This window comes from Nerophis lumbriciformis, linkage group LG16 (genome assembly GCF_033978685.3).
Source record: "Nerophis lumbriciformis linkage group LG16, RoL_Nlum_v2.1, whole genome shotgun sequence".
NCBI classification, from domain to species: domain Eukaryota; kingdom Metazoa; phylum Chordata; class Actinopteri; order Syngnathiformes; family Syngnathidae; genus Nerophis; species Nerophis lumbriciformis.
The window spans coordinates 1,500,666-1,527,982 of record NC_084563.2 but is presented as its reverse complement, the minus strand read 5'-3'; the positions used below and the strand labels follow the sequence as shown (position 1 = coordinate 1,527,982).

At 40.0% G+C, this 27,317-nt stretch overlaps 2 protein-coding genes across 6 annotated transcripts in view; both read left to right on the top strand.

Annotated features, from left to right (window-relative positions):
• Nucleotides 1-27,317, top strand: part of slc36a1 (solute carrier family 36 member 1) — a 532,187-nt gene that overhangs the window by 453,136 nt on the left and 51,734 nt on the right. The gene's annotated exons all lie outside the window — the stretch shown is intronic.
• Nucleotides 1-27,317, top strand: part of LOC133581212 (uncharacterized) — a 41,196-nt gene that overhangs the window by 11,547 nt on the left and 2,332 nt on the right. The window contains exons 1-3 of one of the 5 annotated variants that reach the window (XM_061935307.1): nucleotides 2,099-2,229; nucleotides 6,675-7,895; nucleotides 21,598-21,789. In XM_061935307.1, coding sequence (XP_061791291.1) covers nucleotides 7,336-7,895; nucleotides 21,598-21,789 — 752 coding nt within the window. In that variant the 5' untranslated portion in view covers nucleotides 2,099-2,229; nucleotides 6,675-7,335. Of the gene's footprint in view, nucleotides 1-2,098; nucleotides 2,282-6,674; nucleotides 7,896-21,597; nucleotides 21,790-27,317 lie in introns of those variants that run through there. The other 4 variants (XM_061935310.1, XM_061935308.1, XM_061935306.1 and 1 more) reach the window with 4 other exon arrangements.

The window sequence follows — 27,317 nt, the reverse complement described above, 5'->3', positions numbered from 1 at the left end:
TTAATGTTACTACATGACATATGTCATATGTATATATATATCATGTAATAACATTCATAATAACATGTAATATATACATGATGTAAGTATATATGTCATGTAGTAACATTCATAATAACATGTAATTAATACATGATGTAAGTATATATGTCATGTAGTAACATTCATAATAACATGTAATATATACATGATGTAAGTATATATGTCATGTAGTAACATTCATAATAACATGTAATATATACATGATGTAAGTATATATGTCATGTAGTAACATTCATAATAACATGTAATATATACATGATGTAAGTATATATGTCATGTAGTAACATTCATAATAACATGTAATATATACATGATGTAAGTATATATGTCATGTAGTAACATTCATAATAACATGTAATATATACATGATGTAAGTATATATGTCATGTAGTAACATTCATAATAACATGTAATATATACATGATGTAAGTATATATGTAGTATCTAGTAACATTCATAATAACATGTAATATATACATGATGTAAGTATATATGTCATGTAGTAACATTCATAATAACATGTAATATATACATGATGTAAGTATATATGTCATGTAGTAACATTCATAATAACATGTAATATATACATGATGTAAGTATATATGTCATGTAGTAACATTCATAATAACATGTAATATATACATGATGTAAGTATATATATATATATATATATATATATATATATATATATGTATGTGTGGGAGAAAAAAATCACAAGACTATTTCATCTCTACAGGCCTGTTTCATGAGGGGGGGTACCCTCAATCATCAGGAGATTTTAATGGGAGCATTCGCATACCATGGTTTATATAGGGCACAGAGTGGGTGGGTACAGGCTGGCCTAGGGGCGTGGTGATTGGCTCATGTGTTACCTAGGAGGTGTTTCCGTCTGTGGCGGCATGCTGTTACAATTTCGCTGCGCTTGTTGAGGGATGACAGGTCTGGACGGTAAATAATAAACAGTTTCTCTTTCAAGCATAGGTTGCATCTTTTATTACCACTATTGTAAGGTGTGCTGGATGCAAGAATTTGCCATGTTATTGAATATTCAACATTATTGTCTTTGAGGTCCCAAATGTGTTTGCTGAGTTCTGTGGTATTTCGCAGGTTTTTGTTCCTGAAAGAAGCCTTGTGATTGTTCCATCTGGTTTTGAATTCTCCCTCGGTTAATCCTACATATGTGTCGGATGTGTTAATGTCCTTGCGTATTACCTTAGATTGGTAGACAACTGATGTTTGTAAGCACCCCCCGTTGAGAGGGCAATCAGGTTTCTTTCGACAGTTACAGCCTTTGTTGGTTTTGGAGTCGCTCTGTCCGGGGGCCGACGGCTCATTTGCAATTGTTTTGTTGTGGTTTGAGATGATTTGTCGTATATTGTTCATGCAGCTGTAGCTCAATTTAATGTTGTTCTTGTTGAATACTTTTCTTAGGGTGTTGTCTTTGGGAAAGTGTTTGTCAATCAGATTGAGGAATTTGTGTCCAATGTTAGTTGAGACGTTTTTGCTGTATGGGGGGTTGTACCAGATGATGTCGTTTCGTTTTCTGTTCTTTTTTGGCTGGTTTCCTGGCGTGGGTTCATAGGTGAGGGTGAAATTGTATCCGCTTTCATCAAGGGCTTTTTGGTACGGGGGGGTTGCTTGGTCAAATTCAGCTTTGCTAGATGACAGCATCGATAGCCTTTTATTGATTCCGGTAGGTATTCTTTTCGTGGTGGTGGGTGGGTGGTTGCTGTCATGGTGCACGTATTGGAGTGTTGTGTTGAGTTTCGTGAATGGTTGGTAGCTGTTATTTCTCAGGTTGGAAGTGACGTCAAGGAAGTTGACGGTTTGCTTGTTGGCTTCAAGTATATATATATATATATACTTACATCATGTATATATTACATGTTATTATTAACATAAGTAAAATTCATAATAACATGTAATATATACATGATGTAAGTATATATATATATATATATATATATATATATATATATATATATATATATACTTACATCATGTATATATTGCATGTTATTATGAATGCGTCCTGCTGTGGTTTCCCAGCATGCATCTTGTCTGGAGTCAGCGCCTCCTCCTCCTCCTCTTCCTCCTCCCCTTTTCCTCCTCATCTTCATCAGCGGTGGAGGAGGAAGACACGCTCGTCTTCTTCAGCGTGGTCCGCACTGCAGAGGGATGATGAAGGTGAGGAGCAGTGAGGAAGAGGAGCGGGCGTGAGCGTGGGCACGTGAGCATGGTCAATAGCCATCTTCATCATCCTCCTCTTCATCAGAGCTGCATGCGACATTTTGCAGGTGCTGCACTGAGCGTGTGCGGCGACCACACGTGCACGCGCACGTGCACGCTGCCATCTTCGTGTGCAATAATTGCTGCCATCTTGGCTCGGAACAATAAGTCAACTTTAGAGTAGTCAGCGTGCAGCTAGTGGAGCTGAAAATAAGTCTGTGAATATTTGGAAAGACTAGATTATTGAGTGCTTCTCATTTATCATGCCCCCCCCCCCCCCCCCCCCCTAAGGGACAGAATGTATTTTTTGATCTGTATGTGTCAAGATAGTTGTTGACTAACACTAAAGATGCTATTACACCATTGCCTCTCACGCCCCTCCACCCCCACACGCCCCCCTAAGGGACAAAATGTAGTTTTTTCATCTGTATGTTTCAAGATAGTTGTTGACTAACACTAAAGTATATGTGTGTATATACAAACCCCGTTTCCATATGAGTTGGGAAATTGTGTTAGATGTAAATATAAACGGAATACAATGATTTGCAAATCCTTTTCAAGCCATATTCAGTTGAATATGCTACAAAGACAACATATTTGATGTTCAAACTCATAAACTTGATTTTTTTTTTTTTGCAAATACTAATTAACTTTAGAATTTCATGGCTGCAACACGTGCCAAAGTAGTTGGGAAAGGGCATGTTCACCACTGTGTTACATGGCCTTTCCTTTTAACAACACTCATGGAACTGAGGAAACTAATTGTTGAAGCTTTGAAAGTGGAATTCTTTCCCATTCTTGTTTTATGTAGAGCTTCAGTCGTTCAACAGTCCGGGGTCTCCGCTGTCGTATTTTACGCTTCATAATGCGCCACACATTTTCGATGGGAGACAGGTCTGGACTGCAGGCGGTACCAGGAAAGTACCCGCACTCTTTTTTTTACGAAGCCACGCTGTTGTAACACGTGCTGAATGTGGCTTGGCATTGTCTTGCTGAAATAAGCAGGGGCGTCCATGAAAAAGACGGCGCTTAGATGGCAGCATATGTTGTTCCAAAACCTGTATGTACCTTTCAGCATTAATGGTGCCTTCACAGATGTGTAAGTTACCCATGTCTTGGGCACTAATACACCCCCATACCATCACACATGCTGCCTTTTGAACTTTGCGTCGATAACAGTCTGGATGGTTCGCGTCCCCTTTGGTCCGGATGACACGATGTCGAATATTTCCAAAAACAATTTGAAATGTGGACTCGTCAGACCACAGAACACTTTTCCACTTTGCATGAGTCCATCTTAGATGATCTCAGGCCCAGAGAAGCTGGCGGCGTTTCTGGGTGTTGTTGATAAATGGCTTTGTCTTTGCATAGTAGAGCTTTAACTTGCACTTACAGATGTAGCGACCAACTGTATTTAGTGACAGTGGTTTTCTGAAGTGTTCCTGAGCCCATGTGGTGATATCCTTTAGAGATTGATGTGGGTTTTTGATACAGTGCCGTCTGAGGGATGGAAGGTCACGGTCATTCAATGTTGGTTTCTTACGTGGAGTGATTTCTCCACATTCTCTGAACCTTTTGATGATATTATGGAGCGTAGATGTTGAAATCCCTCAATTTCTTGCAATGTCACTTTGAGAAACGTTGTTCTTAAACTGTTTGACTATTTGCTCACGCAGTTGTGGACAAAGGGGTGTACCTCGCCCCATCCTTTCTTGTGAAAGACCGAGCATTTTTTGGGAAGCTGTTTTTATACCCAATCATGGCACCCACCTGTTCCCAGTTAGCCTGCACACCTGTGGGATGTTCCAAATAAGTGTTTGATGAGCATTCTTCAACTTTATCAGTATTTATTGCCACCTTTCCTAACTTCTTTGTCACGTGTTGCTGCCATCAAATTCTAAAGTTAATGATTATTTGCAAAAAAAAATAAAGTTTATGAGTTTGAACATCAAATATGTTGTCTTTGTAGCATATTCAACTGAATATGGCTTGAAAAGGATTTGCAAATCATTGTATTCCGTTTATATTTACATCTAACACAATTTCCCAACTCATATGGAAACGGGGTTTGTATGTATATATGTGTGTTTATATGTGTATATGTGTGTATGTATGTATATACTGTATGTGTGTATGTATGGATATGTGTGTATATATGTATATATGTGTGTATATATGTATATATGTGTGTATGTATGTATATGTGTGTGTATATATATGTGTGTATGTATGTAAGGCTGAAACGACGCGTCGACGTAGTCGACGTCATCGGTTACGTAAATACGTCGACGCCGTTTTTGTGCGTCGGCGCGTCGCATATTTACGTCACACTACTTTACTGTCATGGCGGAGCGCAAAGCAGACGATGCGAGCGAGGGGAAAAAAGCACGCCAAAAGTCGTCAAAAGTGTGGGAGTATTTCAATAAACAGCCTAATAATGTTGTTGTATGCACACTGTGTCGAGCGGAAATGGCCTATCATAGCAGCACAACGGCTATGAACGAACATTTGAAAAGAAAACACCCGACAGCGTTCTTGCCATCACCATCAACAAGTCAATCGTCTGCGTGCGTATACGTTGTCATCATTACACAAAAACATGAATGTGTCATTTGTATCTGCGTTGTAAATTCATAAACTAAAGCACCGTTTCGCTCTGAGAGGCGCGTTTGGCGTGCCTGTTCAGTGTTTACAAAGACGCGCTCCTCTTTAACGCTAACGTTAATTAGTTGTGCAAATACCTTTTACAACATTAACAGTTACATATACTATGTACAAACCAACAATTAACTTTCACTTTAATCATACTATCATTGTTGTGTTATTAAGCAAAATAAGCAATACTTTTACTTTTGTTGAAATGTTTACACTGTTACAGAATATTTCGTTTTGCACTTTTTTGTATTGGATGTTTATCTTTATTTTTGCACATTTTAAAGCAAAATAAGCAATACTTTTACTTTTGAAATGCTTATACTATTCCAGAATATTAAGATTTGCACTGGATGTTTACTTTTATATTTGCACATTAAAAAGCAAATAAGCTACTTTTAATTTTGTTAAATGTTAAAAGTTTTAAATGTTTACATTGTTACAGAATATTTTGTCATGTTGTTGTCAATGTTGACTGAGTGGCCATACTTTTTGTTTTGTATATAAAAGTCATGCCTTTTGAAAAAACTGGCCAACATTTATTTTTTCATCTTCATTTTAAATAAAAAAAAATAATCGGTAAAAGGAAAAATAATCTATAGATTAATCGAAAAAAATAATCTATAGATTAACCGATTAATCGAAAAAATAATCTATAGATTAATCGATAGAAAAATAATCGTTAGCTGCAGCCTTAGTATATACAGTATGTGTATATACATGTATATATGTGTGTATATATGTATATACAGTATGTGTTATGATCATATTTCTGTTTACGTTTTGGAGGCACTTGTGTTTTCTGTTAGTTTTGTGCACCTGAGTTTGTTGCCATGGCTGCTTATTGTTTTCACTGCCGCGTGTGTTTCCGGACGCTCACCTGTTAGCCATCAATCACATTATTTAAGCCTGCCTTGCCAGTGAGTCGCTCTGCCTTCCTAGTTTGTTTCACACAACAGATGACGACGTTTGTTTCCTGCTCTTTAGCTGCTAGCTATCGCGCTAGGCTATTTTGGCTTGCTAGCTCCCACGCTAGCCCTTTAGTTTTGTACCTTAAGTGCTATGAGCACACTTTTCTTTGTTCCCGTCTGATTTATGTTTTAATAAATCATTTTCCTACCTGCAAGCTCTGTTTGAAGCCCGTCTGCATTCCTGGGAGAACAACACCCGCATCATCATGCGCCCTGGTCGTCACAGTATGTGTGTCAAGATGCCCCAAGCCCCCTGTACACATCATGGCATCTATAGCTGCTAGCAGTGTTAGCTAGTAGCTGCTAGCAGTGTTAGCCAATAACAGCTAGCAGTGTTAGCCAGTATCTGCTAGCAGTGTTAGCCAATAACAGCTAGCGGTGTTAGCCAGTATCTGCTAGCAGTGTTAGCCAGTAGCTGCTAGCAGTGTTAGCCAATAACAGCTAGCAGTGTTAGCCAGTATCTGCTAGCAGTGTTAGCCAGTAGCTGCTAGCAGTGTTAGCTAGTAGCTGCTAGCAGTGTTGGCCCATAGCTGCTAGCATTGTCAGCCAATAGCTGATAGCAGTGTTAGCTAGTAGCTGCTAGCAGTGTTGGGCAGTAGCTGATAGCAGTATTAGCCAGTAGCTGCTAGCAGTGTTGGCCAGTAGCTGCTAGCAGTGTTAGCCAGTAGCTGCTGGCCGTACAGGCGAAGGACAGAAAGATAAAAATATTTTGGAGTTGTGTAAGAAGTTTGTTGTCCTGATGTCCGGTTGTCTTCTCCTCTCTTCCATGGAACCACCAAGAAGGATCCAGAAGTGCCATCAAGATCTGCCAAGGATGTGGCCTGGTCCTGGTCCTGGTCCTGGTCCTGCAGGTGAAGTCGTTGGCCACAAGACTCCCATCTGGTCCTGGTCCTGGTCCTGCAAGTGAAGTCGTGGACCACAAGACTCCAATCGCTCCTCCTCATCTCTCCTGGGCGGCCATGCCTGAAGACCACTTCCCAGCTGCTAGCGTGTTCCAGCTGAAGGTGTGGCAGGTCTAGACTTGGACCATGCCAGCTGCTCCTCAGCTCAGGTTCTCCTCTCCTCTGGTCCTCAGCCAGGTGTGACCCCGCATGGATTTCAGGGAGAGGATAGCGCTGACCCTCTGATTGGACACCTCTTTCAGTAGATTTTGTCCTCTTGTCCTCCATCATGGCTCTGAGGACCTCCTGACTCCGGCAGCTGATGGTCCACCACTGCGTCCCGCCGTCTGATGGGCGCCAGCGAGCGCGGGATCCATCTTGAGCTCCACAGCAGAACTTGAAGAAGAAGAAGTCCTCTCCCCCCCACTGTGTGCCGGTGGGGGGGAGGGTGGAGGTTAGGTGGTAGTTGTGTAGTGGTGTAGATGTCCTCAGGGTGTGGACTACAAGGCATCTCTGTCTGACTTGTTTTCTTTTTAGCCTGAGCTAAGTTAGCATTAGCCATGGATGCTAATCAGGGCAGCCCTGAAAGCCCCAACCGGGCGGTGGAGTACCTCCTGGAACTCAACAACATCATTGAAAGCCAGCAGAAGCTTCTGGAAACGCAGCGGCGGCGGATCGATGAGCTGGAGGTCCAACTGGACCGGCTCAGCCAAGAGAACAAGGACTTGCGCTTGGACCGCCAAGCCGCCGCGCCCCCTCCGGAACCCCCTCTGCCTCCCCCTCCGCCGCCGCCGCCTCCGGCCCCGTTCTCTTTGGCCCCCGCCAAGAACCACCACCACAACAGCCAAGCCCCGCCCAAGCCGCCGTCCTCCATCCCGCTCTACCACAGCCACCACCACGGCGCCTACAACAGCACCAACGACGCCGCCATACCCACGCAGATCGCTCCACCGCCGCCCCCCAACCCTGCCCGGGGGCACAGCCGCCTGCGGCGAGTGCCATCCACCAGCACGGGAACCAACACCAACTTCGTGGAGAAGGAGAAGGAGCGGCTGGAGCGCCTGCACAAAAGCAACGCCGCCAACAACCACCACGCGCACACCCTCCACCTCCACAAGACGTAAGTGACCACTCCCCTTTTCCTACATGCCACGAGTCTCTGATGCTAACATGCTAACTGACAGCCAGGGTGTTGCTCCTCCTCCATGTTGTCCTTGGCTCGCACAGCTGGCGTGCAGCCACATAGCGGGGGAGGGGGAGGGGGAGGGGGAGACTTGTTGGGACAAACGCCGACTCGTGCCGGGGCCGCAATGGTAACCACGGCAACCGCGGCCTCTCTCCGTCGCTCTTATTTTGGCGGAATTCAGTCGAGCGCATTTTCCACTGGGTTGCCTGGCAACACGCTCTGTCAGGAGGCGGACCTTGTCCCGTGCCAAGCCCCTGGCCACGTCTGTTGCCAGGCAACCGTAGCCCCACCCCCTGGAGAAAGCTAGCGTGATGAGTCATTGAGACGTGCGTGGAGAGAAGACAAGTCAAACTTCTTCTCAATAGAGTCACGCTTTACCCGACACATGAAACGTGACAAATCTACTTTAGTCGCCGGATGGCAGTACAGTCTTTTATGGCACTTGCAACACAGCCTCAGTACACTTTCCATTATTTTCAGCAGACTGCATTGCAAAAAGATTGACCCCCTCTCTTCCTCTCACACAAGATCCATGGAGGAATGTAGTACATCATAGTTGTATGCAGGAATGTAGTACATCATAGTTGTATGCAGGAATGTAGTACATCATAGTTGTATGCAGGAATGTAGTACATCATAGTTGTATGCAGGAATGTAGTACATCATAGTTGTATGGAGGAATGTAGTACATCATAGTTGTATGCAGGAATGTAGTACATCATAGTTGTATGCAGGAATGTAGTACATCATAGTTGTATGGAGGAATGTAGTACATCATCGTTGTATGCAGGAGTGTAGTACATCATAGTTGTATGCAGGAATGTAGTACATCATAGTTGTATGCAAAAATGTAGAACAACGTAGTTGTATACAGGAATGTAGTACATCATAGTTGTATGCAGGAGTGTAGTACATCATAGTTGTATGCAGGAATGTAGTACAACGTAGTTGTATACAGGAATGTAGTACATCATCGTTGTATGCAGGAGTGTAGTACATCATAGTTGTATGCAGGAATGTAGTACATCATAGTTGTATGCAAGAATATATCACATCATAGTTGTATGGAAGAATGTAGTACATCATAGTTGTATGCAGGAATGTAGTATATCATCGTTGTATGCAGGAATGTAGTACATCATAGTTGTATGCATGAATGTAGTAAATCATAGTTTTATGCAGGAAAGTAGTACATCATAGTTGTATGCAGGAATGTAGTACATCATAGTTGTATGCAGGAATGTAGTACATCATAGTTGTATGCAGGAATGTAGTACATCATAGTTGTATGCAGGAATGGAGTACATCAAAGTTGTATGTAAAAATGTAGAACAACGTAGTTGTATACAGGAATGTAGTACATCATCGTTGTATGCAGGAGTGTAGTACATCATAGTTGTATGCAGGAATGTAGTACATCATAGTTGTATGCAAGAATATATTACATCATAGTTGTATGGAAGAATGTAGTACATCATCGTTGTATGCAGGAATGTAGTACATCTTAGTTGTATGCATGAATGTAGTAAATCATAGTTTTATGCAGGAAAGTAGTACATCATATTTGTATGCAGGAATGTAGTACATCATAGTTGCATGCAGGAATGTAGTACATCATAGTTGTATGGAAGAATGTAGTACATCATATTTGTATGCAGGAATGTAGTACATCATAGTTGTATGCAGGAATGTTGTACAACATAGTTGCATACAAGAATGTAGTATATCATAGTTGTATGCAAGAATGTAGTACATCATAGTTGTATGCAGGAATGTAGTACAACATAGTTGTATGGAGGAATGTAGTACATCATAGTTGTATGCATGAATGTAGTACATCGTAGTTGTATGCAGGAATGTAGTACATCATAGTTGCATACACGACTGTAGTACATCATAGTTGTATGGAGGAATGTAGTACATCATAGTAGTATGCACGAATGTAGTACATCATAGTTGTATGCAGGAATGTAGTACATCATAGTTGTATGCAGGAATGGAGTACATCAAAGTTGTATGCAAAAATGTAGAACAACATAGTTGTATACAGGAATGTAGTACATCATAGTTGTATGGAGGAATGTAGTACATCATAGTATGCAGGAATGTAGTACATCATAGTTGTATGGAAGAATGTAGTACATCATAGTTGTATGGAGGAATGTAGTACATCATAGTTGTATGGAGGAATGTAGTACATCATAGTAGTATGCAGGAATGTAGTACATCATAGTTGTATGGAAGAATGTAGTACATCATAGTTGTATGCAGGAATGTAGTACATCATAGTTGTATGCATGAATGTAGTACATCATAGTTGTATGCAGGAATGTAGTACATCATAGTTGTATGCAGGAATGTACTACATCATAGTTGTATGCAAGAATGTAGTACATCCAATGTTATTAAAAGTATTGATTGTGAATATAAAATGGTGCAGTGTAAAATATTCCCAGCCCTAATACAGTATGTTTAATAAATGTCATATTATATATTTATTGATGTATAACTTTAATAAATGTCATATTATATATTTATTGATGTATAACTTTAATAAATGTCATATTATATATATTTATTGATGTATAACTTTAATAAATGTCATATTATATATATATATGTATCTATGTATAAGATGTGTTAATTTTTAACACATTTTAATGGGGGGATGTCTACTTATATGATATGATGTCTACTTATATCTCTCAATCAGACCTTATGGTCATATATGTTGTCTACTGATATCTCTCTATCAGGCTTTATGGATGTATATGATGTCTACTTATATCTCTCAATCAGGCAGTATTGATGTTTATGATGTATACTTATATCTCTCAATCAGGCCTTATGGGTGTATATGATGTCTGCTTATATCTCTCAATCAGGCCTTATGGTTGTCTATGATGTCTACTTATATTTCTCAATCAGGCCTTATGGTTGTATATGATGTCTACTTATATCTCTCAATCATGCCTTATGGTTGTATATGATGTGTGCTTATATCTCTCAATCATGCCTTATGGTTGTATATGATGTCTACTTATATCTCTCAATCATGCCTTATGGTTGTATATGATGTCTGCTTATATCTCTCAATCAGGCCATATTGATGTTTATGATGTCTACTTATATCTCTCAATCAGGTCTTATGGTTGTATACGATGTGTGCTTATATCTCTCAATCATGCCTTATGGTTGTATATGATGTCTACTTATATCTCTCAATCATGCCTTATGGTTGTATATGATGTCTGCTTATATCTCTCAATCAGGCCATATTGATGTTTATGATGTCTACTTATATCTCTCAATCAGGTCTTATGGTTGTATACGATGTGTGCTTATATCTCTCAATCATGCCTTATGGTTGTATATGATGTCTACTTATATCTCTCAATCATGCCTTATGGTTGTATATGATGTCTGCTTATACCTCTCAATCAGGCCGTATTGATGTTTATGATGTCTACTTATATCTCTCAATCAGGCCGTATTGATGTTTATGATGTCTACTTATATCTCTCAATCAGGTCTTATGGTTGTATACGATGTCTGCTTATATCTCTCAGTCCAAAAGAGCACAACAACATAGAAAAGGGTGCAAGCTAAAACCAACTTCAAGTTGAAGTAAAATGGAAGCCAAAAGTTCGTGAGTGAGTTTGAAGAAAACCTTTTGAATTGTGTTGTGTGCCTCACAAATAGAATAGAAAGTACTTTATTGATCCTTGGGGGGAATTCGCTCACAATAGACAATAATAATAATAAATAATATATTATATTATATTATGAGGGTGAGGTGTTAATTGGGGGGAGGTAGTTATTGGAGTTGGGGGGCTGTGAGGGGGGGGGGGGGGGTGTAATGGTTCGCTGAAGTTGTCAGGGGGCCTGCTGGCATGTCTTGGGGGGGCAGGAGCTTGTCGGAGCCACTGTGTCAAACCTGTTAAAGAACTGCTTTAGTTCATTGACCCTCTATTTATCTCCGTCCACCCCCGTACCCCCTGACGGTTTGATCTGCATACCTCTCCAAACCGCCTTCATGTTGTTGTCCTTCAGCTTCCTCCTGTAGTTCTCCTTGGAGTCCCTGAGTTTGGTCTTCAGCAGCCCCTCAACTCTTTTCACCTCCTCCCTGTTACCAGGAAGAGATGATGCTAACCATAGAACATAGAACAGGAAATAAACCAAGGACTTCCTGCCACATGTTTTAGATCTGTCCATGATGGATATTTTTAAAGCCCTATCGGAAATAAGGAGCAGGGACACAATGCAATGTAAACATTTAAAGCAAGGGTAAAGTGCCTTGCCCAAGGACACAGCGGCAGTGACTCGGATGGCGGACGCTGGAATGGAACCTGGAAGCCTCAAGTTGCTGTCACCACCGCTCTACCAACTGAGCCACGCCGCTTAATATAGTAAGAAAGAAATGTTAACCTGAGAAGTGTTCTCTGCAGCTTACAGCTGTGCTCTAAAGGGTGAGCTAAGTGTTCTCTGCAGCTTACAGCTGTGCTCTAAAGAGTGAGCTAAGTGTTCTCTGCAGCTTACATTTGTGCTCTAAAGGATGAGCTAAGTGTTCTCTGCAGCTTACAGCTGTGCTCTAAAGGGTGAGCTAAGTGTTCTCTGCAGCCTACAGCTGTGCTCTAAAGGGTGAGCTAAGTGTTCTCTGCAGCTTACAGCTGTGCTCTAAAGGGTGAGCTAAGTGTTCTCTGCAGCTTACAGCTGTGCTCTAAAGGGTGAGCTACGTGTTCTCTGTAGCTTACAGCTGTGCTCTAAAGGGTGAGCTAAGTGTTCTCTGCAGCTTACAGCTGTGCTCTAAAGGGTGAGCGCGGCTACACATGAACAGAAAGTGCCACTGTGGACTTTGTCTTCTCACTTCAAGACTCAACCAAACTTGATAGTTGATACTGTCACCTGATTGGCTGTTAGCGTGTCACTGATCACTCACTTCATGCTTTTCTTCATGCAACCAACCTTGCTTTGCAACACCCGCTTTCTTCCACCAAGAAACACAAACGATGGAAGGTTCTATGGAAGGCATTTTTCACTGATAGTGATGACGTGTGCATGAGGATGTGTCTTGATATCAATTTTCACTGATAGTGATGATGTGTGCATGAGGATGTCTTGATATCATTTTATGATGACGTGTGTATGAGGATGTCTTGATATCATTTGATGTGTGAGCGGTACATTTCATGTAAACATTTGTAAGCAGGTGCTAAAGCTAATAGCAAGCAAGTGTACACTAACAAACATGCTAATGCATAGAAAGATTGAAATAGTTGATTCAAGTGTAAATACATTTTATTCACCTCACAGGTGAGGTGAGTAGACAGGTGAGGTGAGTAGACAGGTGAGGTGAATAGACAGGTGAGGTAAGGAGACAGGTGAGGTAAGGAGACAGGTGAGGTAAGGAGACAGGTGAGGTGAGTAGATAGGTGAGGTGAGTAGACAGGTGAGGTGAATAGACAGGTGAGGTGAATAGACAGGTGAGGTGAGTAGACAGGTGAGGTGAGTAGACAGGTGAGGTGAGTAGACAGGTGAGGTGAGTAGACAGTTGAGGTGAATAGACAGGTGAGGTGAGTAGACAGGTGAGGTGAGTAGACAGGTGAGGTGAATAGACAGGTGAGGTAAGGAGACAGGTGAGGTGAGTAGACAGGTGAGGTGAGTAGACAGGTGAGGTGAGTAGACAGTTGAGCTGAATAGACAGTTGAGGTGAATAGACAGGTGAGGTGAGTAGACAGGTGAGGTGAGTAGACAGGTGAGGTGAATAGACAGGTGAGGTAAGGAGACAGGTGAGGTGAGTAGACAGGTGAGGTGAGTAGACAGGTGAGGTGAGTAGACAGGTGAGGTGAGTAGACAGTTGAGCTGAATAGACAGGTGAGGTGAATAGACAGGTGAGGTAAGGAGACAGGTGAGGTGAGTAGACAGGTGAGGTGAATAGACAGGTGAGGTAAGGAGACAGGTGAGGTGAGTAGACAGTTGAGCTGAATAGACAGGTGAGGTGAATAGACAGGTGAGGTAAGGAGACAGGTGAGGTGAGTAGACAGTTGAGCTGAATAGACAGGTGAGGTGAATAGACAGGTGAGGTAAGGAGACAGGTGAGGTGAGTAGACAGGTGAGGTGAGTAGACAGGTGAGGTGAGTAGACAGGTGAGGTGAATAGACAGTTGAGGTGAGTAGACAGTTGAGGTGAGTAGACAGGTGAGGTGAGTAGACAGGTGAGGTGAATAGACAGGTGAGGTGAATAGACAGTTGAGCTGAATAGACAGGTGAGGTGAATAGACAGTTGAGGTGAGTAGACAGTTGAGGTGAGTAGACAGGTGAGGTGAGTAGACAGGTGAGGTGAGTAGACAGGTGAGGTGAGTAGACAGGTGAGGTGAGTAGACAGTTGAGCTGAATAGACAGGTGAGGTGAATAGACAGTTGAGGTGAGTAGACAGTTGAGGTGAGTAGACAGGTGAGGTGAGTAGACAGGTGAGGTGAATAGACAGGTGAGGTGAATAGACAGGTGAGGTGAATAGACAGGTGAGGTGAGTAGACAGGTGAGGTGAATAGACAGGTGAGGTGAGTAGACAAGTGAGGTGAGTAGACAGGTGAGGTGAATAGACAGGTGAGGTGAGTAGACAAATTTTTTTTTATTAAAGAAAAAGTTTTTTATCTTGCAAATCGTTTTTTCAATTGAAGAATTTTTTTATTTTTACTTATGAATCGTTCTTTAAAGAAAATAGTTTTCTACATTTACAAATCCTTGTTTGATCTAAAAAATTAAAAAAAAAAAAAGTTTTTACTTGCAGAAATTTTTTTTTTTTTACCTACGAATCTTTTTTTAAATTTTAGAAAATATATTTTTTTAGTTGCAAAACTTGTTTCAAATGGAAGAAAGAAGTTTTTTCTAACTATGGAAAAACATTTTTGTGTGCTTGTTGAATGAAGTCATCCTGGCCAAGTAACCTTTTAAAGATGTGTAGCGAAGCCTGGTGTGACTAAAGTAGCGCTGGATGATTTCCTCCTGCGGTGCTGCAGTTGACTGAGTGGATGTCATAGTAGGCAACAGGCAAGCCTTGTTACCATGGCAACATGCTCCCACGGTTGCCCTTAACAACAGGACTGGCCTCCTTTCTGGAGCTGATGATCATCTTTGTCCTAGTAATATTTTTACTGCTCACTGGCGCCACCTGGAGGCAGCTTGACAATTCATCAGTTGAAAGTCCACTGAGGACACATGGAAGGATGCTCTTTGTTCACCTTCAAAACCAGGACATTTCCATCTTTGTTCACCTTCAAAACCAGTACAATATTTCCATCTTTGTTCACCTTCAAAACCAGTGTAGTAGAAAGTCCAAATCTTAAACAAGAACAAAAGTGAATTTATCACAAGAGTTGCATCTACTCATAATCAAATGGTACAAGGTTGGATTGAATTGCCATGAAACAAACAGTTTCTCCGGAGAAACTACAGTGGTCTCTTCTAGCAGGAAAAAAAAGAAAGAAGAACCCCTGACTTGGTCCAACTTGGTTATTTATGTTTTTCCTCGTGGGTCAGGGGCCAGCTGTTTTGAATTTACTTACTCTGCAACATCCTGCAACAATCAAAACATCTTGTACAATGTCAGGGCGACCATATGCTCAACTCTTACACGCTTGGCAATCTTCTCCCTAATGCATTCAGGTGAAAGGTGAAAATAGGCAGAAATTCCACTACATAACCCCCCTTCCAGGGTTTTAGGACCCTGGACCATACGGGATGGATTTCTGACCTAGGCCACTTCCTTACAAATCTCCACTGCAGATAGAGGCGAAAAACCCCAACGTTGTTAATGCGAGGTGAAAATTCCTCTATGACCCTCACTGAGCGATCGCTGTCTTCAGCCTGCAGCAAAACCATATCACAGAACACAATTAGTGGCCTCACCTCTGATTAGTCTTAGACTTTGTTACATTAGCTCATGGTAGTGCAGGATAAAAAAGCAATAAGGTGCATACATAAATACATAAAAAAGGTTACTGTACAGATAAATATATTGCACTTTTTCATATGCATCCACATTTATGGATGTATGTTATATATAGTAAAATGGAATAACATAATACCTTGATCATGCACATCATTGAACATAATTAGATTACCATTTTGGTCTCACGCTGATCCCTCCATCCAAGGGAGCTGCTGGTCCTGGGAAGGGCTGACCTGTCTGCAGTTCATAGGGTGAAGAATTCAAAGGGCGGAAAAACAGTTTTATTCAGGGACATTCGAATGATCATTAACGCTAATGGAAACATGTCAATCCAATTCAATTTGGTCTGTGCACAGATTTTAGCCAATTTGTTTTGATGTTCTGGTTCATCCTTTCAACCTTACCTTGGGACTGAAGATGCTAACCTGTGTTCTAGTCCGAGAGCCTTTTCGACCAAGGCTAAGTGAGTATTTTTAAAATGGGTGCCGTTGTTTGACCTAATCTTTTTGGGGAAACCATGTCGGGGTATTAGATCATTCACAAGCCATTTAATTACTGATTTGGCATCCTCCTTTGAGGTTGGGGTTCCTTCCGTCCAACCACTGTGATTGTCAACACAAGTCAGCACGTACCTTTTCCCTTGTACCGGATTGATCACATCAATGAAATCAAAAACTTGACGCGCTCAAACTCGACACGATCCAACCTCACCTCCTCCCCCCTCTGTCCCTGAAAAAGGGACAGTGTTAGTAGTACTATCACTTTCAGAAACATCCTAGAAAAAGAAGGCAGCTGATAGTCAAGCACAGCAAGAGCAGAGGTGGAGGACAGGTCATGTTTGAGGTCAATGAAAGCCTTTTTCTGTGGACCACTGGAGGGTGGCATTAGGGTAGGGAACCTGACCCTACAATTTATGCATATTATTCAATATGGTGAAAGCCACAAAATATGCTTATATATATTGACACAAATATTAGAAAAATACTAACCTTATGGCGGATGCTTTTGCAATAGTAATTTGATATTTTACAACACCTAGTGGCCACAATAATTCATTAAGTATGGTTCCTGTTGTAGAAAGTTGAATGATGCGGACACGTTTGTTACTAAATACTTTCTATCAGACTTCTGTCTTGGTGACTTTGTGTATGTAATAAGCAACTATATTTTTTTGATATGCTTAAATGTGTTGTTTTAGCTAAGCTGTTGTGTAGCTGCTAGCTCCTCGTAGCCTACAGCAGGAGTGTCCAAATTGTAGCCCATAGCTATGTGTTTAACAGACAACCCAAACAGTTGAAAATGTGGTATTTGCATGCCGGTTCAGCTACGCTCTGTTTCATCATTCAACCTAAGTCTTTGGTTTCGTAGGCGGGACAGAGGGCAAGGGAACAATGTGGGACAGCATTTGTGTCCATCTTATACCATCTAGTTGTTGTAAGGATAGATCAACATGAGCGGCCACACCTTGAGTTCCAACATATACAGGTAAAAGCCAGTAAATTAGAATATTTTGAAAAACTTGATTTATTTCAGTAATTGCATTCAAAAGGTGTAACTTGTACATTATATTTATTCATTGCACACAGACTGATGCATTCAAATGTTTATTTCATTTAATTTTGATGATTTGAAGTGGCAACAAATGAAAATCCAAAATTCCGTGTGTCACAAAATTAGAATATTACTTAAGGCTAATACAAAAAAGGGATTTTTAGAAATGTTGGCCAATTGAAAAGTATGAAAATGAAAAATATGAGCATGTACAATACTCAATACTTGGTTGGAGCTCCTTTTGCCTCAATTACTGCGTTAATGCGGCGTGGCATGGAGTCGATGAGTTTCTGGCACTGCTCAGGTGTTATGAGAGCCCAGGTTGCTCTGATAGTGGCCTTCAACTCTTCTGCGTTTTTGGGTCTGGCATTCTGCATCTTCCTTTTCACAATACCCCACAGATTTTCTATGGGGCTAAGGTCAGGGGAGTTGGCGGGCCAATTTAGAACAGAAATACCATGGTCCGTAAACCAGGCACGGGTAGATTTTGCGCTGTGTGCAGGCGCCAAGTCCTGTTGGAACTTGAAATCTCCATCTCCATAGAGCAGGTCAGCAGCAGGAAGCATGAAGTGCTCTAAAACTTGCTGGTAGACGGCTGCGTTGACCCTGGATCTCAGGAAACAGAGTGGACCGACACCAGCAGATGACATGGCACCCCAAACCATCACTGATGGTGGAAACTTTACACTAGACTTCAGGCAACGTGGATCCTGTGCCTCTCCTGTCTTCCTCCAGACTCTGGGACCTCGATTTCCAAAGGAAATGCAAAATTTGCATGGTTGGGTGATGGTTTGGGGTGCCAGTTGTGTCAGTAAGATAAGAGTTAAACCACGACAAGGCTATTTTAAAGTAAGAATATATAATAAAAATATATAATATATAATAAAAATAAAAATGAAATCATGACACACAAACAGAAACATAGATAAAAATAGAAAAAAAAATTACATTACTTTAGTATACGGGAGTACCATAACTTTGGAGGTGGTGACACCCCTGACCAGCACTAGATCTATCGTATTACCGTTGCGATGCGTGGGTTCATTTATTATTTGTGTAAGACCACAGCTATCAATTATAGTCTGGAGCGCCACGCACTGAGGGTCCGATGGGGTATTCATATGGATATTAAAGTCCCCATTATAATTATATTATCTGGGAGTGTCACTAGATCAGCGACAAACTCTGAGAATTCACTGATAAAATCCGAATAGGACCCAGGGGGGCGGTAGATAACAGCCAGGTAGAGAGGCAGCGGTGCGACAGACGTCATAGTAAGCACCTCAAATAATGTATATTTATTATTTAGGTTAAGGGTAGTGTTCATTGTATATTAGTGCGACCCCTCACCCATTTTAAGAGGACGGGCAATATGTGCATTCGTATAGTTAGGAGGAGATGCTTCGTTCAGCAGGAAAAATTAATCTGGTTTGAGCCAGGTTTTGCTGAGACCAATGACGTTAAGAGTTTCTAATGACCTCATTAACTAATAACGTTTTGTTTAGATTGTTGTTTCTAATGACCTCATTAACTAATAACGTTTTGGTAAGATTGTTGTCTCCAATGACCTCATTAACTAATAACGTTTTGGTAAGATTGTTGTCTCTGATGACCTCATTAACTAATAACGTTTTGGTAAGATTGTTGTCTCTGATGACCTCATTAACTAATAACGATTTGGGAGACAATGATCTTATGTTTAAAAAGCCCATATTATAGGTAGTGGGCTGTTTTGACGAGTTTTTGTTTAAATTATCCGTAGTAGAAATATTAATAATGTTGCGTTTATTATACGTAGTGCACTTTAAATAGTTTCGACCATATATAGGAATTGATATGACGGGAATCTTCAGATTATTTGCCACCTCAGTAGAATGCATATCTACCTCTGACACAGTCACTACAGAAAAAACAATATGTGAGTTGTGTATTATTCTAGGAGAAATGCTATGCGTACAGGGGTTATCCAGCCTAGCGCTGGTTAGTTCTAGCTTAACTGACTCCTCTCCCGGACTAAGAGACACTGTAATTACTCTAGTGTAGTTAGTCAAGTGTGACTCAAACAGTAGTCTATGTTCCTAGACAGGATGATGGCGCCTTCCCGGTTAGGGTGAAGGCCGTCCCTCATCAGCAAGCCCGGTTTGCCCCAGAAAGAGGGCCAATTATCAATAAACGTTAGTCCCTGTTGTCTACAAAAACCAGCCAGCCACTTGTTAAGCGAGACGAATCTGCTACACCTCCTGGCTGTGTTCCTCTTTGTAATCTCTGACTGTGTCATCCTAGTGTCATTGGAGCCAATGTGTACAACTATGTTGGCGTAGCTAGTGGTGCGATTAGCCTGTCGTACGTGTTTACTAGGCCTGTTACGAGTTAGCTCCCTAAGATTAGCTTCAATGTCAGGTGCTCTGGCCCCGGCAATACACTTAATTGTGGCTGGTTGGCTAAGCTGTATGTTTTGGGTGATGGAGTCCCTTATGACTGGGGTGTAGGACTAGCTAAAGGGCTAAATCTATTGTAACCTATTTTTATGGGCTTTCCTCTTTGTGATGTTAAGTTCCTGTTATACGCTGTTATACAGTATATGCCTTGAGCTCTTATTTTGAAGGCGCAAAGAGGAAAGCCCATAAAAATAGGTTACAACCCCGTTGAAACGGGAAGCTGTGAACTGGTAACATTCATTGTACTTGTCAAGTGCAAAGTAACCACTGAGCTAGACCAGTGTCATCACTTCCGCTCTTTGCGCCTTCAAAATAAAAGCTCAAGGCTAACAGCGTATAACAGGAACTTAACATCACAAAGAGGAAAGCCCATAAAAATAGGTTACACTATTATGCGTCTCAACCGGTTCACCGTTGCTTGTAGGCCACTTAGGACTGCTACAAACTGGGCTAGTTAGCTCGCTACAGCTAACGCTAGATGTGTCCGCAACGTCTAAAGTTACGAGATTACTCTGCTCTCGTTGGCAGACACGGCCCTCTGGTAGGGCCAACCTTTCCATGAGAACGGTGCACGAAGCGCAGGGAGCCATACTCACGGTATTTTCTGTCACCGAGTCGACTTCTTGCTATCTTCGGAGAAGTAGTCGCAACGCGTGGGGAGCAGATTCCTTCAGACCGTCGCCACGCTAAGCTTTGTTAGCTTAGCAGCTAGCTAGCTGAGAGAGAGAGAGAGAGCGGGTGGTTTACAAGATAGATAAGACTACTAAGTATGTTTGGGAAGGAATAAAGAAAGCTGTAAAACAATTAGAAGCACACAGTTAGAAAGATAATACTTGTCTTTTTTCGCAACAGCGAGCAGTCATTGACGGCAAACAGGAAACCGTAAAACGTAAACTTAATAATACTCCCAAGCATGCATGTAATTCAAAGTGTCCTAATAATACTCCAAAACATGCTTGTCACTTCTTGGTAGCCTCCCTCTCTCAGCGTGACTTTAGAGCGAGGAAAGGCGTGAAGGAGACGAGTGGCGCTCTCACAGCTCCAGGATGACTCATTCGGTGGCTCAATGTCGTTAGCGGCGACTTCAGCCAGTCACAGTCGTCGTCCTTCAAGCGGTTGGCCGTCACAACGCCACCGGATCTCCCCTGCTCGGCGCCAAATGGCAACATTCCATAATGTGTTGCTAGGTGCTAGTGTGCTAACAGCTAGCGCCCTTGAAAGTAACCTACCTGCATCCTCCTCCTCCTCACTGTACATGTACCTTTGTGATGCTAACTGCTAGTAATGTGGCGTGTGCGTGACGCTAACACAAAAGTGTAGTTGCTATGCTTGTGCGCTAAGCTAATGTGTGCTTGTGACTAATGACATGAAGAAGACTTATAGATGTGCTAATGTTTGTTTCTGTGTGCTTGTGATTAATGACCTGCCATAGATGAAGAAGACTTATAGATGTGCTAATGTTTGTTTCTGTGTGCTTGTGACTAATGACATGAAGAAGACTTATAGATGTGCTAATGTTTGTTTCTGTGTGCTTGTGACTAATGACCTGCTATAGATGAAGAAGACTTATAGATGTGCTAATGTTTGTTTCTGTGTGCTTGTCGTCGTCGTCTACCTTTCTCTGTTTCTCTCTTGACTTTATTTTTCCTCTTTCTCCCCCCTCGACTATCCTCCCTCTCTCTCCTTCTTTCTGTCAGGTCTTTCTCTGCTAGCACCCCCGCCTCCTCATGCCGTCCCTCCACCATCACCAGTCCTTCCTCCTCTCTCTACTCCTCCAGTCTCCCTCCTAACAGCCACACCACCTACCATCAGTACTGCTGCCCCGCGCGCCTCCGCCTGCCCCAGCCTCCCTGCGCCCTGCCCCCCGCCAAGCACCAGGAGCAGGCAAGGTAAGGGCCAGAGTCCCCCCCCACCCCCACCACCACCACCAGCATTATACCAGTCCCATTTCTTGTGGCGGGACCATACCGTAGAAGGAAATAAGAACCTGGATGTTCTTCAGAGTAGTCAGAGTACAGCTTGTATAGCAACTTGTCATGGTGGAAATGCCAGAAGAACTCGTGCAGCCCACCGCCACGCTTGAGTCTGAAGTGCTATACAAGCTGCACACTGACTTCTCTAAACTCTAAAGTATATCCAAGTTCATCTTCCATGCCTTTGATCCGTGAGGGCCAAGCTCAGATCCAGCACGTATTTAAGTAGTAGTGTGTATTAGGTAAGTAGTAGTGTGTATTAGGTAAGAAGTAGTGTGTATTAGGTAAGAAGTAGTAGTAGTAGGTAAGAAGTAGGAGTATTAGGTAAGAAGTAGTGTGTTTTAGGTAAGAAGTAGTAGTATTAGGTAAGTAGTAGTGTGTATTAGGTAAGAAGTAGTAGTATTAGGTAAGAAATAGTAGTATTAGGTAAGAAGTAGTGTGTTTTAGGTAAGAAGTAGTAGTATTAGGTAAGTAGTAGTGTGTATTAGGTAAGAAGTAGTAGTATTAGGTAAGTAGTAGTGTGTATTAGGTAAGTAGTAGTGTGTATTAGGTATGTAGTAGTGTGTATTAGGTGGGTAGTAGTGTGTATTAGGTAAGTAGTAGTGTGTATTAGGTAAGTAGTAGTGTGTATTAGGTAAGAAGTAATGTGTATTAGGTAAGAAGTAGTAGTAGTAGTAGGTAAGAAGTAGGAGTATTAGGTAAGAAGTAGTGTGTTTTAGGTAAGAAGTAGTAGTATTAGGTAAGTAGTAGTGTGTATTAGGTAAGAAGTAGTAGTATTAGGTAAGAAATAGTAGTATTAGGTAAGAAGTAGTGTGTTTTAGGTAAGAAGTAGTAGTATTAGGTAAGTAGTAGTGTGTATTAGGTAAGAAGTAGTAGTATTAGGTAAGAAATAGTAATATTAGGTAAGAAGTAGTAGTATTAGGTAAGAAGTAGTATTAGGTAAGAAGTAGTAGTATTAGGTAAGAAGTAGTGGTATTAGGTAATAAGTAGTAGTATTAGTAGTAGGTAAGAAGTAGTAGTATTAGGTAAGAAGTATTAGTATTAGGTAAGAAGTAGTAGTATTAGGTAAGAAGTAGTAGTATTAGGTAAGTAGTAGTAGTATTAGGTAAGAAGTAGTAGTATTAGGTAAGAAGTAGTAGTATAAGTATTAAGTAAGAAGTAGTAGTATTAAGTAAGAAGTAGTAGTGTTAGGTAAGAAGTAGTAGTATTGGTATTAGGTAAGTAGTAGTATTTGGTAAGTAGTAGTAGTATTAGGTAAGAAGTAGTAGTATTAATATTAGGTAAGAGGTAGTAGTATTAGGTAAGAAGTAGTAGTATTAGTATTAGGTAAGAAGTAGTAGTATTAGGTAAGAAGTAGTAGTAGTAGTAGTAGTATTAGGTAAAAAGTATTAGTATTAGGTAAGAAGTAGTAGTATTAGGTAAGAAGTAGTAGTATTAGGTAAGAAATAGTAGCATTAGTATTAGGTAAGAAGTAGTAGTAGTATTATTAGGTAAGAAGTAGTAGTATTAGGTAAGAAGTAGTAGTATTAGGTAAGAAGTAGGAGTATTAGGTAAGAAGTAGTGTGTTTTAGGTAAGAAGTAGTAGTATTAGGTAAGAAGTAGTAGTATTAGGTAAGAAGTAGTAGTATTAGGTAAGTAGTAGTGTGTATTAGGTAAGAAGTAGTAGTATTAGGTAAGAAATAGTAGTATTAGGTAAGAAGTAGGAGTATTAGGTAAGAAGTAGTGTGTTTTAGGTAAGAAGTAGTAGTATTAGGTAAGTAGTAGTGTGTCAAAGCGCTTTGAGTACCTTGAAGGTAGAAAAGCGCTATACAAGTACAACCCATTTATCATTTATTTATTTATTAGGTAAGAAGTAGTAGTATTAGGTAAGAAATAGTAATATTAGGTAAGAAGTAGTAGTATTAGGTAGCAAGTAGTATTAGGTAAGAAGTAGTAGTATTAGGTAAGAAGTAGTGGTATTAGGTAATAAGTAGTAGTATTAGTAGTAGGTAAGAAGTAGTAGTATTAGGTAAGAAGTATTAGTATTAGGTAAGAAGTAGTAGTATTAGGTAAGAAGTAGTAGTATTAGGTAAGTAGTAGTAGTATTAGGTAAGAAGTAGTAGTATTAGGTAAGAAGTAGTAGTATAAGTATTAAGTAAGAAGTAGTAGTATTAAGTAAGAAGTAGTAGTGTTAGGTAAGAAGTAGTAGTATTGGTATTAGGTAAGTAGTAGTATTTGGTAAGTAGTAGTAGTATTAGGTAAGAAGTAGTAGTATTAATATTAGGTAAGAAGTAGTAGTATTAGGTAAGAAGTATTAGTATTAGGTAAGAAGTAGTAGTATTAGGTAAGAAGTAGTAGTATTAGTATTAGGTAAGAAGTAGTAGTAGTAGTAGTAGTAGTAGTATTAGGTAAGAAGTATTAGTATTAGGTAAGAAGTAGTAGTATTAGGTAAGAAATAGTAGCATTAGTATTAGGTAAGAAGTAGTAGTAGTATTATTAGGTAAGAAGTAGTAGTATTAGGTAAGAAGTAGTAGTATTAGGTAAGAAGTATTAGTATTAGTATTAGGCAAGAAGTAATAGTATTAGGTAAGAAGTAGTAGTATTAGGTAAGAAGTAGTAGTATTAGTATTAGGCAAGAAGTAGTAGTGTTAGGTAAGAAGTAGTAGTATTAATATTAGGTAAGAAGTAGTAGTATTAGGTAAGAAGTAGTAGTAGTAGTATTAGGTAAGAAGTAGTAGTATTAGTATTAGGTAAGAAGTAGTAGTAGTAGTATTAGGTAAGAAGTAGTAGTATTAGGTAAGAAGTAGTACACTCATCACTTAGCTCCTCCCCCACATCACATCCAATCATCACATGTGAGGTCATGTGACATTAGCCACTCCCACAGTTGGCTGTCATGTGAGGTCATGTGACTTTAGCCACTCCCACAGTTGGCTGTCATGTGAGGTCATGTGACATTAGCCACTCCCACAGTTGGCTGTCATGTGAGGTCATGTGACATTAGCCACTCCCACAGTTGGCTGTCATGTGAGGTCATGTGACATTAGCCACTCCCACAGTTGGCTGTCATGTGGGGTCATGTGACTTTAGCCACTCCCACAGTTGACTGTCATGTGAGGTCATGTGACATTAGCCACTCCCACAGTTGGCTGTCATGTGAGGTCATGTGACATTAGCCACTCCCACAGTTGGCTGTCATGTGGGGTCATGTGACTTTAGCCACTCCCACAGTTGGCTGTCATAGGTCATGTGACATTAGCCACTCCCACAATTGGCTGTCATGTGAGGTCATGTGACATTAGCCACTCCCACAGTTGGCTGTCATAGGTCATGTGACATTAGCCACTCCCACAATTGGCTGTCATGTGAGGTCATGTGACTTTCTTACGGAGCTCCGCCTTCACTTGGTTCTATTTCACTTACTCACTCAAAAGTATTGGGACACAGAATCAATTCAAGAGGAACTGCACTTTTTGGTCATCCTTTGTAGTACTAAATACATCTTTTTATTCTTTTTAGGCTTTTGTAGTACTAAATACATCTTTTTATTATTTTTAGGCCATTGTTCTATTCCACCTATACAGCACTTTTAAACACACATCTCTATCAACATGTATATACATCCTGTAAGTATATATGTCATGTAGTAACATTCATAATAACATGTAATATATACATCCTGTAAGTATATATGTCATGTAGTAACATTCATAATAACATGTAATATATACATGATGTAAGTATATATGTCATGTAGTAACATTCATAATAACATGTAATATATACATGATGTAAGTATATATGTCATGTAGTAACACTCATAATAACATGTAATATATACATGATGTAAGTATATATGTCATGTAGTAACATTCATAATAACATGTAATATATACATGATGTAAGTATATATGTCATGTAGTAACATTCATAATAACATGTCATATATACATGATATAAGTATATATGTAGTATCTAGTAACATTCATAATAACATGTAATATATACATGATGTAAGTATACATGTCATGTAGTAACATTCATAATAACATGTAATATATGGGAATACGCGGTAGAAAATGGATGGATGGATATACATGATGTAAGTATATATGTAGTATCTAGTAACATTCATAATAACATGTAATATATATATGATGTAAGTACATATGTCATGTAGTAACATTCATAATAACATGTAATATATACGTGATGTAAGTATATATGTCATGTAGTAACATTCATAATAACATGTAATATATACATGATGTAAGTATATATGTAGTATCTAGTAACATTCATAATAACATGTAATATATACATGATGTAAGTATATATGTCATGTAGTAACATTCATAATAACATGTAATATATACATGATGTAAGTATATATGTAGTATCTAGTAACATTCATAATAACATGTAATATATACATGATGTAAGTATATATGTCATGTAGTAACATTCATAATAACATGTAATATATACATGATGTAAGTATATATGTCATGTAGTAACATTCATAATAACATGTAATATATACATGATGTAAGTATATATGTCATGTAGTAACACTCATAATAACATGTAATATATACATGATGTAAGTATATATGTCATGTAGTAACATTCATAATAACATGTAATATATACATGATGTAAGTATATATGTAGTATCTAGTAACATTCATAATAACATATACTTGCTGAGATTGTGAGATGTTTCAGTGTACTAACTACTAATCACAGGAGACTTGATGAGAGCCAACAAAAACTACTTTGTGACAATTGATGATCCAGAAATGTATATTTTTAAGCCTGAATATAAAGAGGATGATCTACAAGTTTTACTAAACATATTCAACTTCCATGCTTCATGTAGCAGTATTGCTAAGTGCTAAACAAGATACACAAACTACGACCATAATAACACAACCACTTACTGTACAATGTCTGCTCTCACTGGGATAAAGACTGCTGGGATGTTTATATTTTCTTGGTTAGATGAAGAATTCTTCATAATCCTTACGAAAAGGTAAATAATAAATACAAATCTTATCCTGTCTTTCTGGCCATCTCCGAATCTAAGTTGGATGTCAAAGTTGACCAACTTCTTTGTTCATGTGCACAACCTTCTACTATGCAGGTGAGAGTCATCTACATGTAACTTTCACCCACTTGAAGCAGCTCAGCGTGGCAATGTAGCAGCATACGCTAGTTTGTGCGATCAGTGTGCCGCTAAAATGTGTTAGCGCTTATAAAATATTGCTACTACTTGCTTCGTATTCAGGTCAGCAGATGTAAATGCCGGATTGTTGGCAGGATGTTTTTAGAGGACTTTATGGGCGGAATTGAGAAGCTCTCATTAACTCCATTGTTAGCTGACTTTTGCTAATGTTTATTTACGATTTAGAATGCATAATTTTATAATAATATGGCTAATGGTTAATATTCAGGTCAGGAGA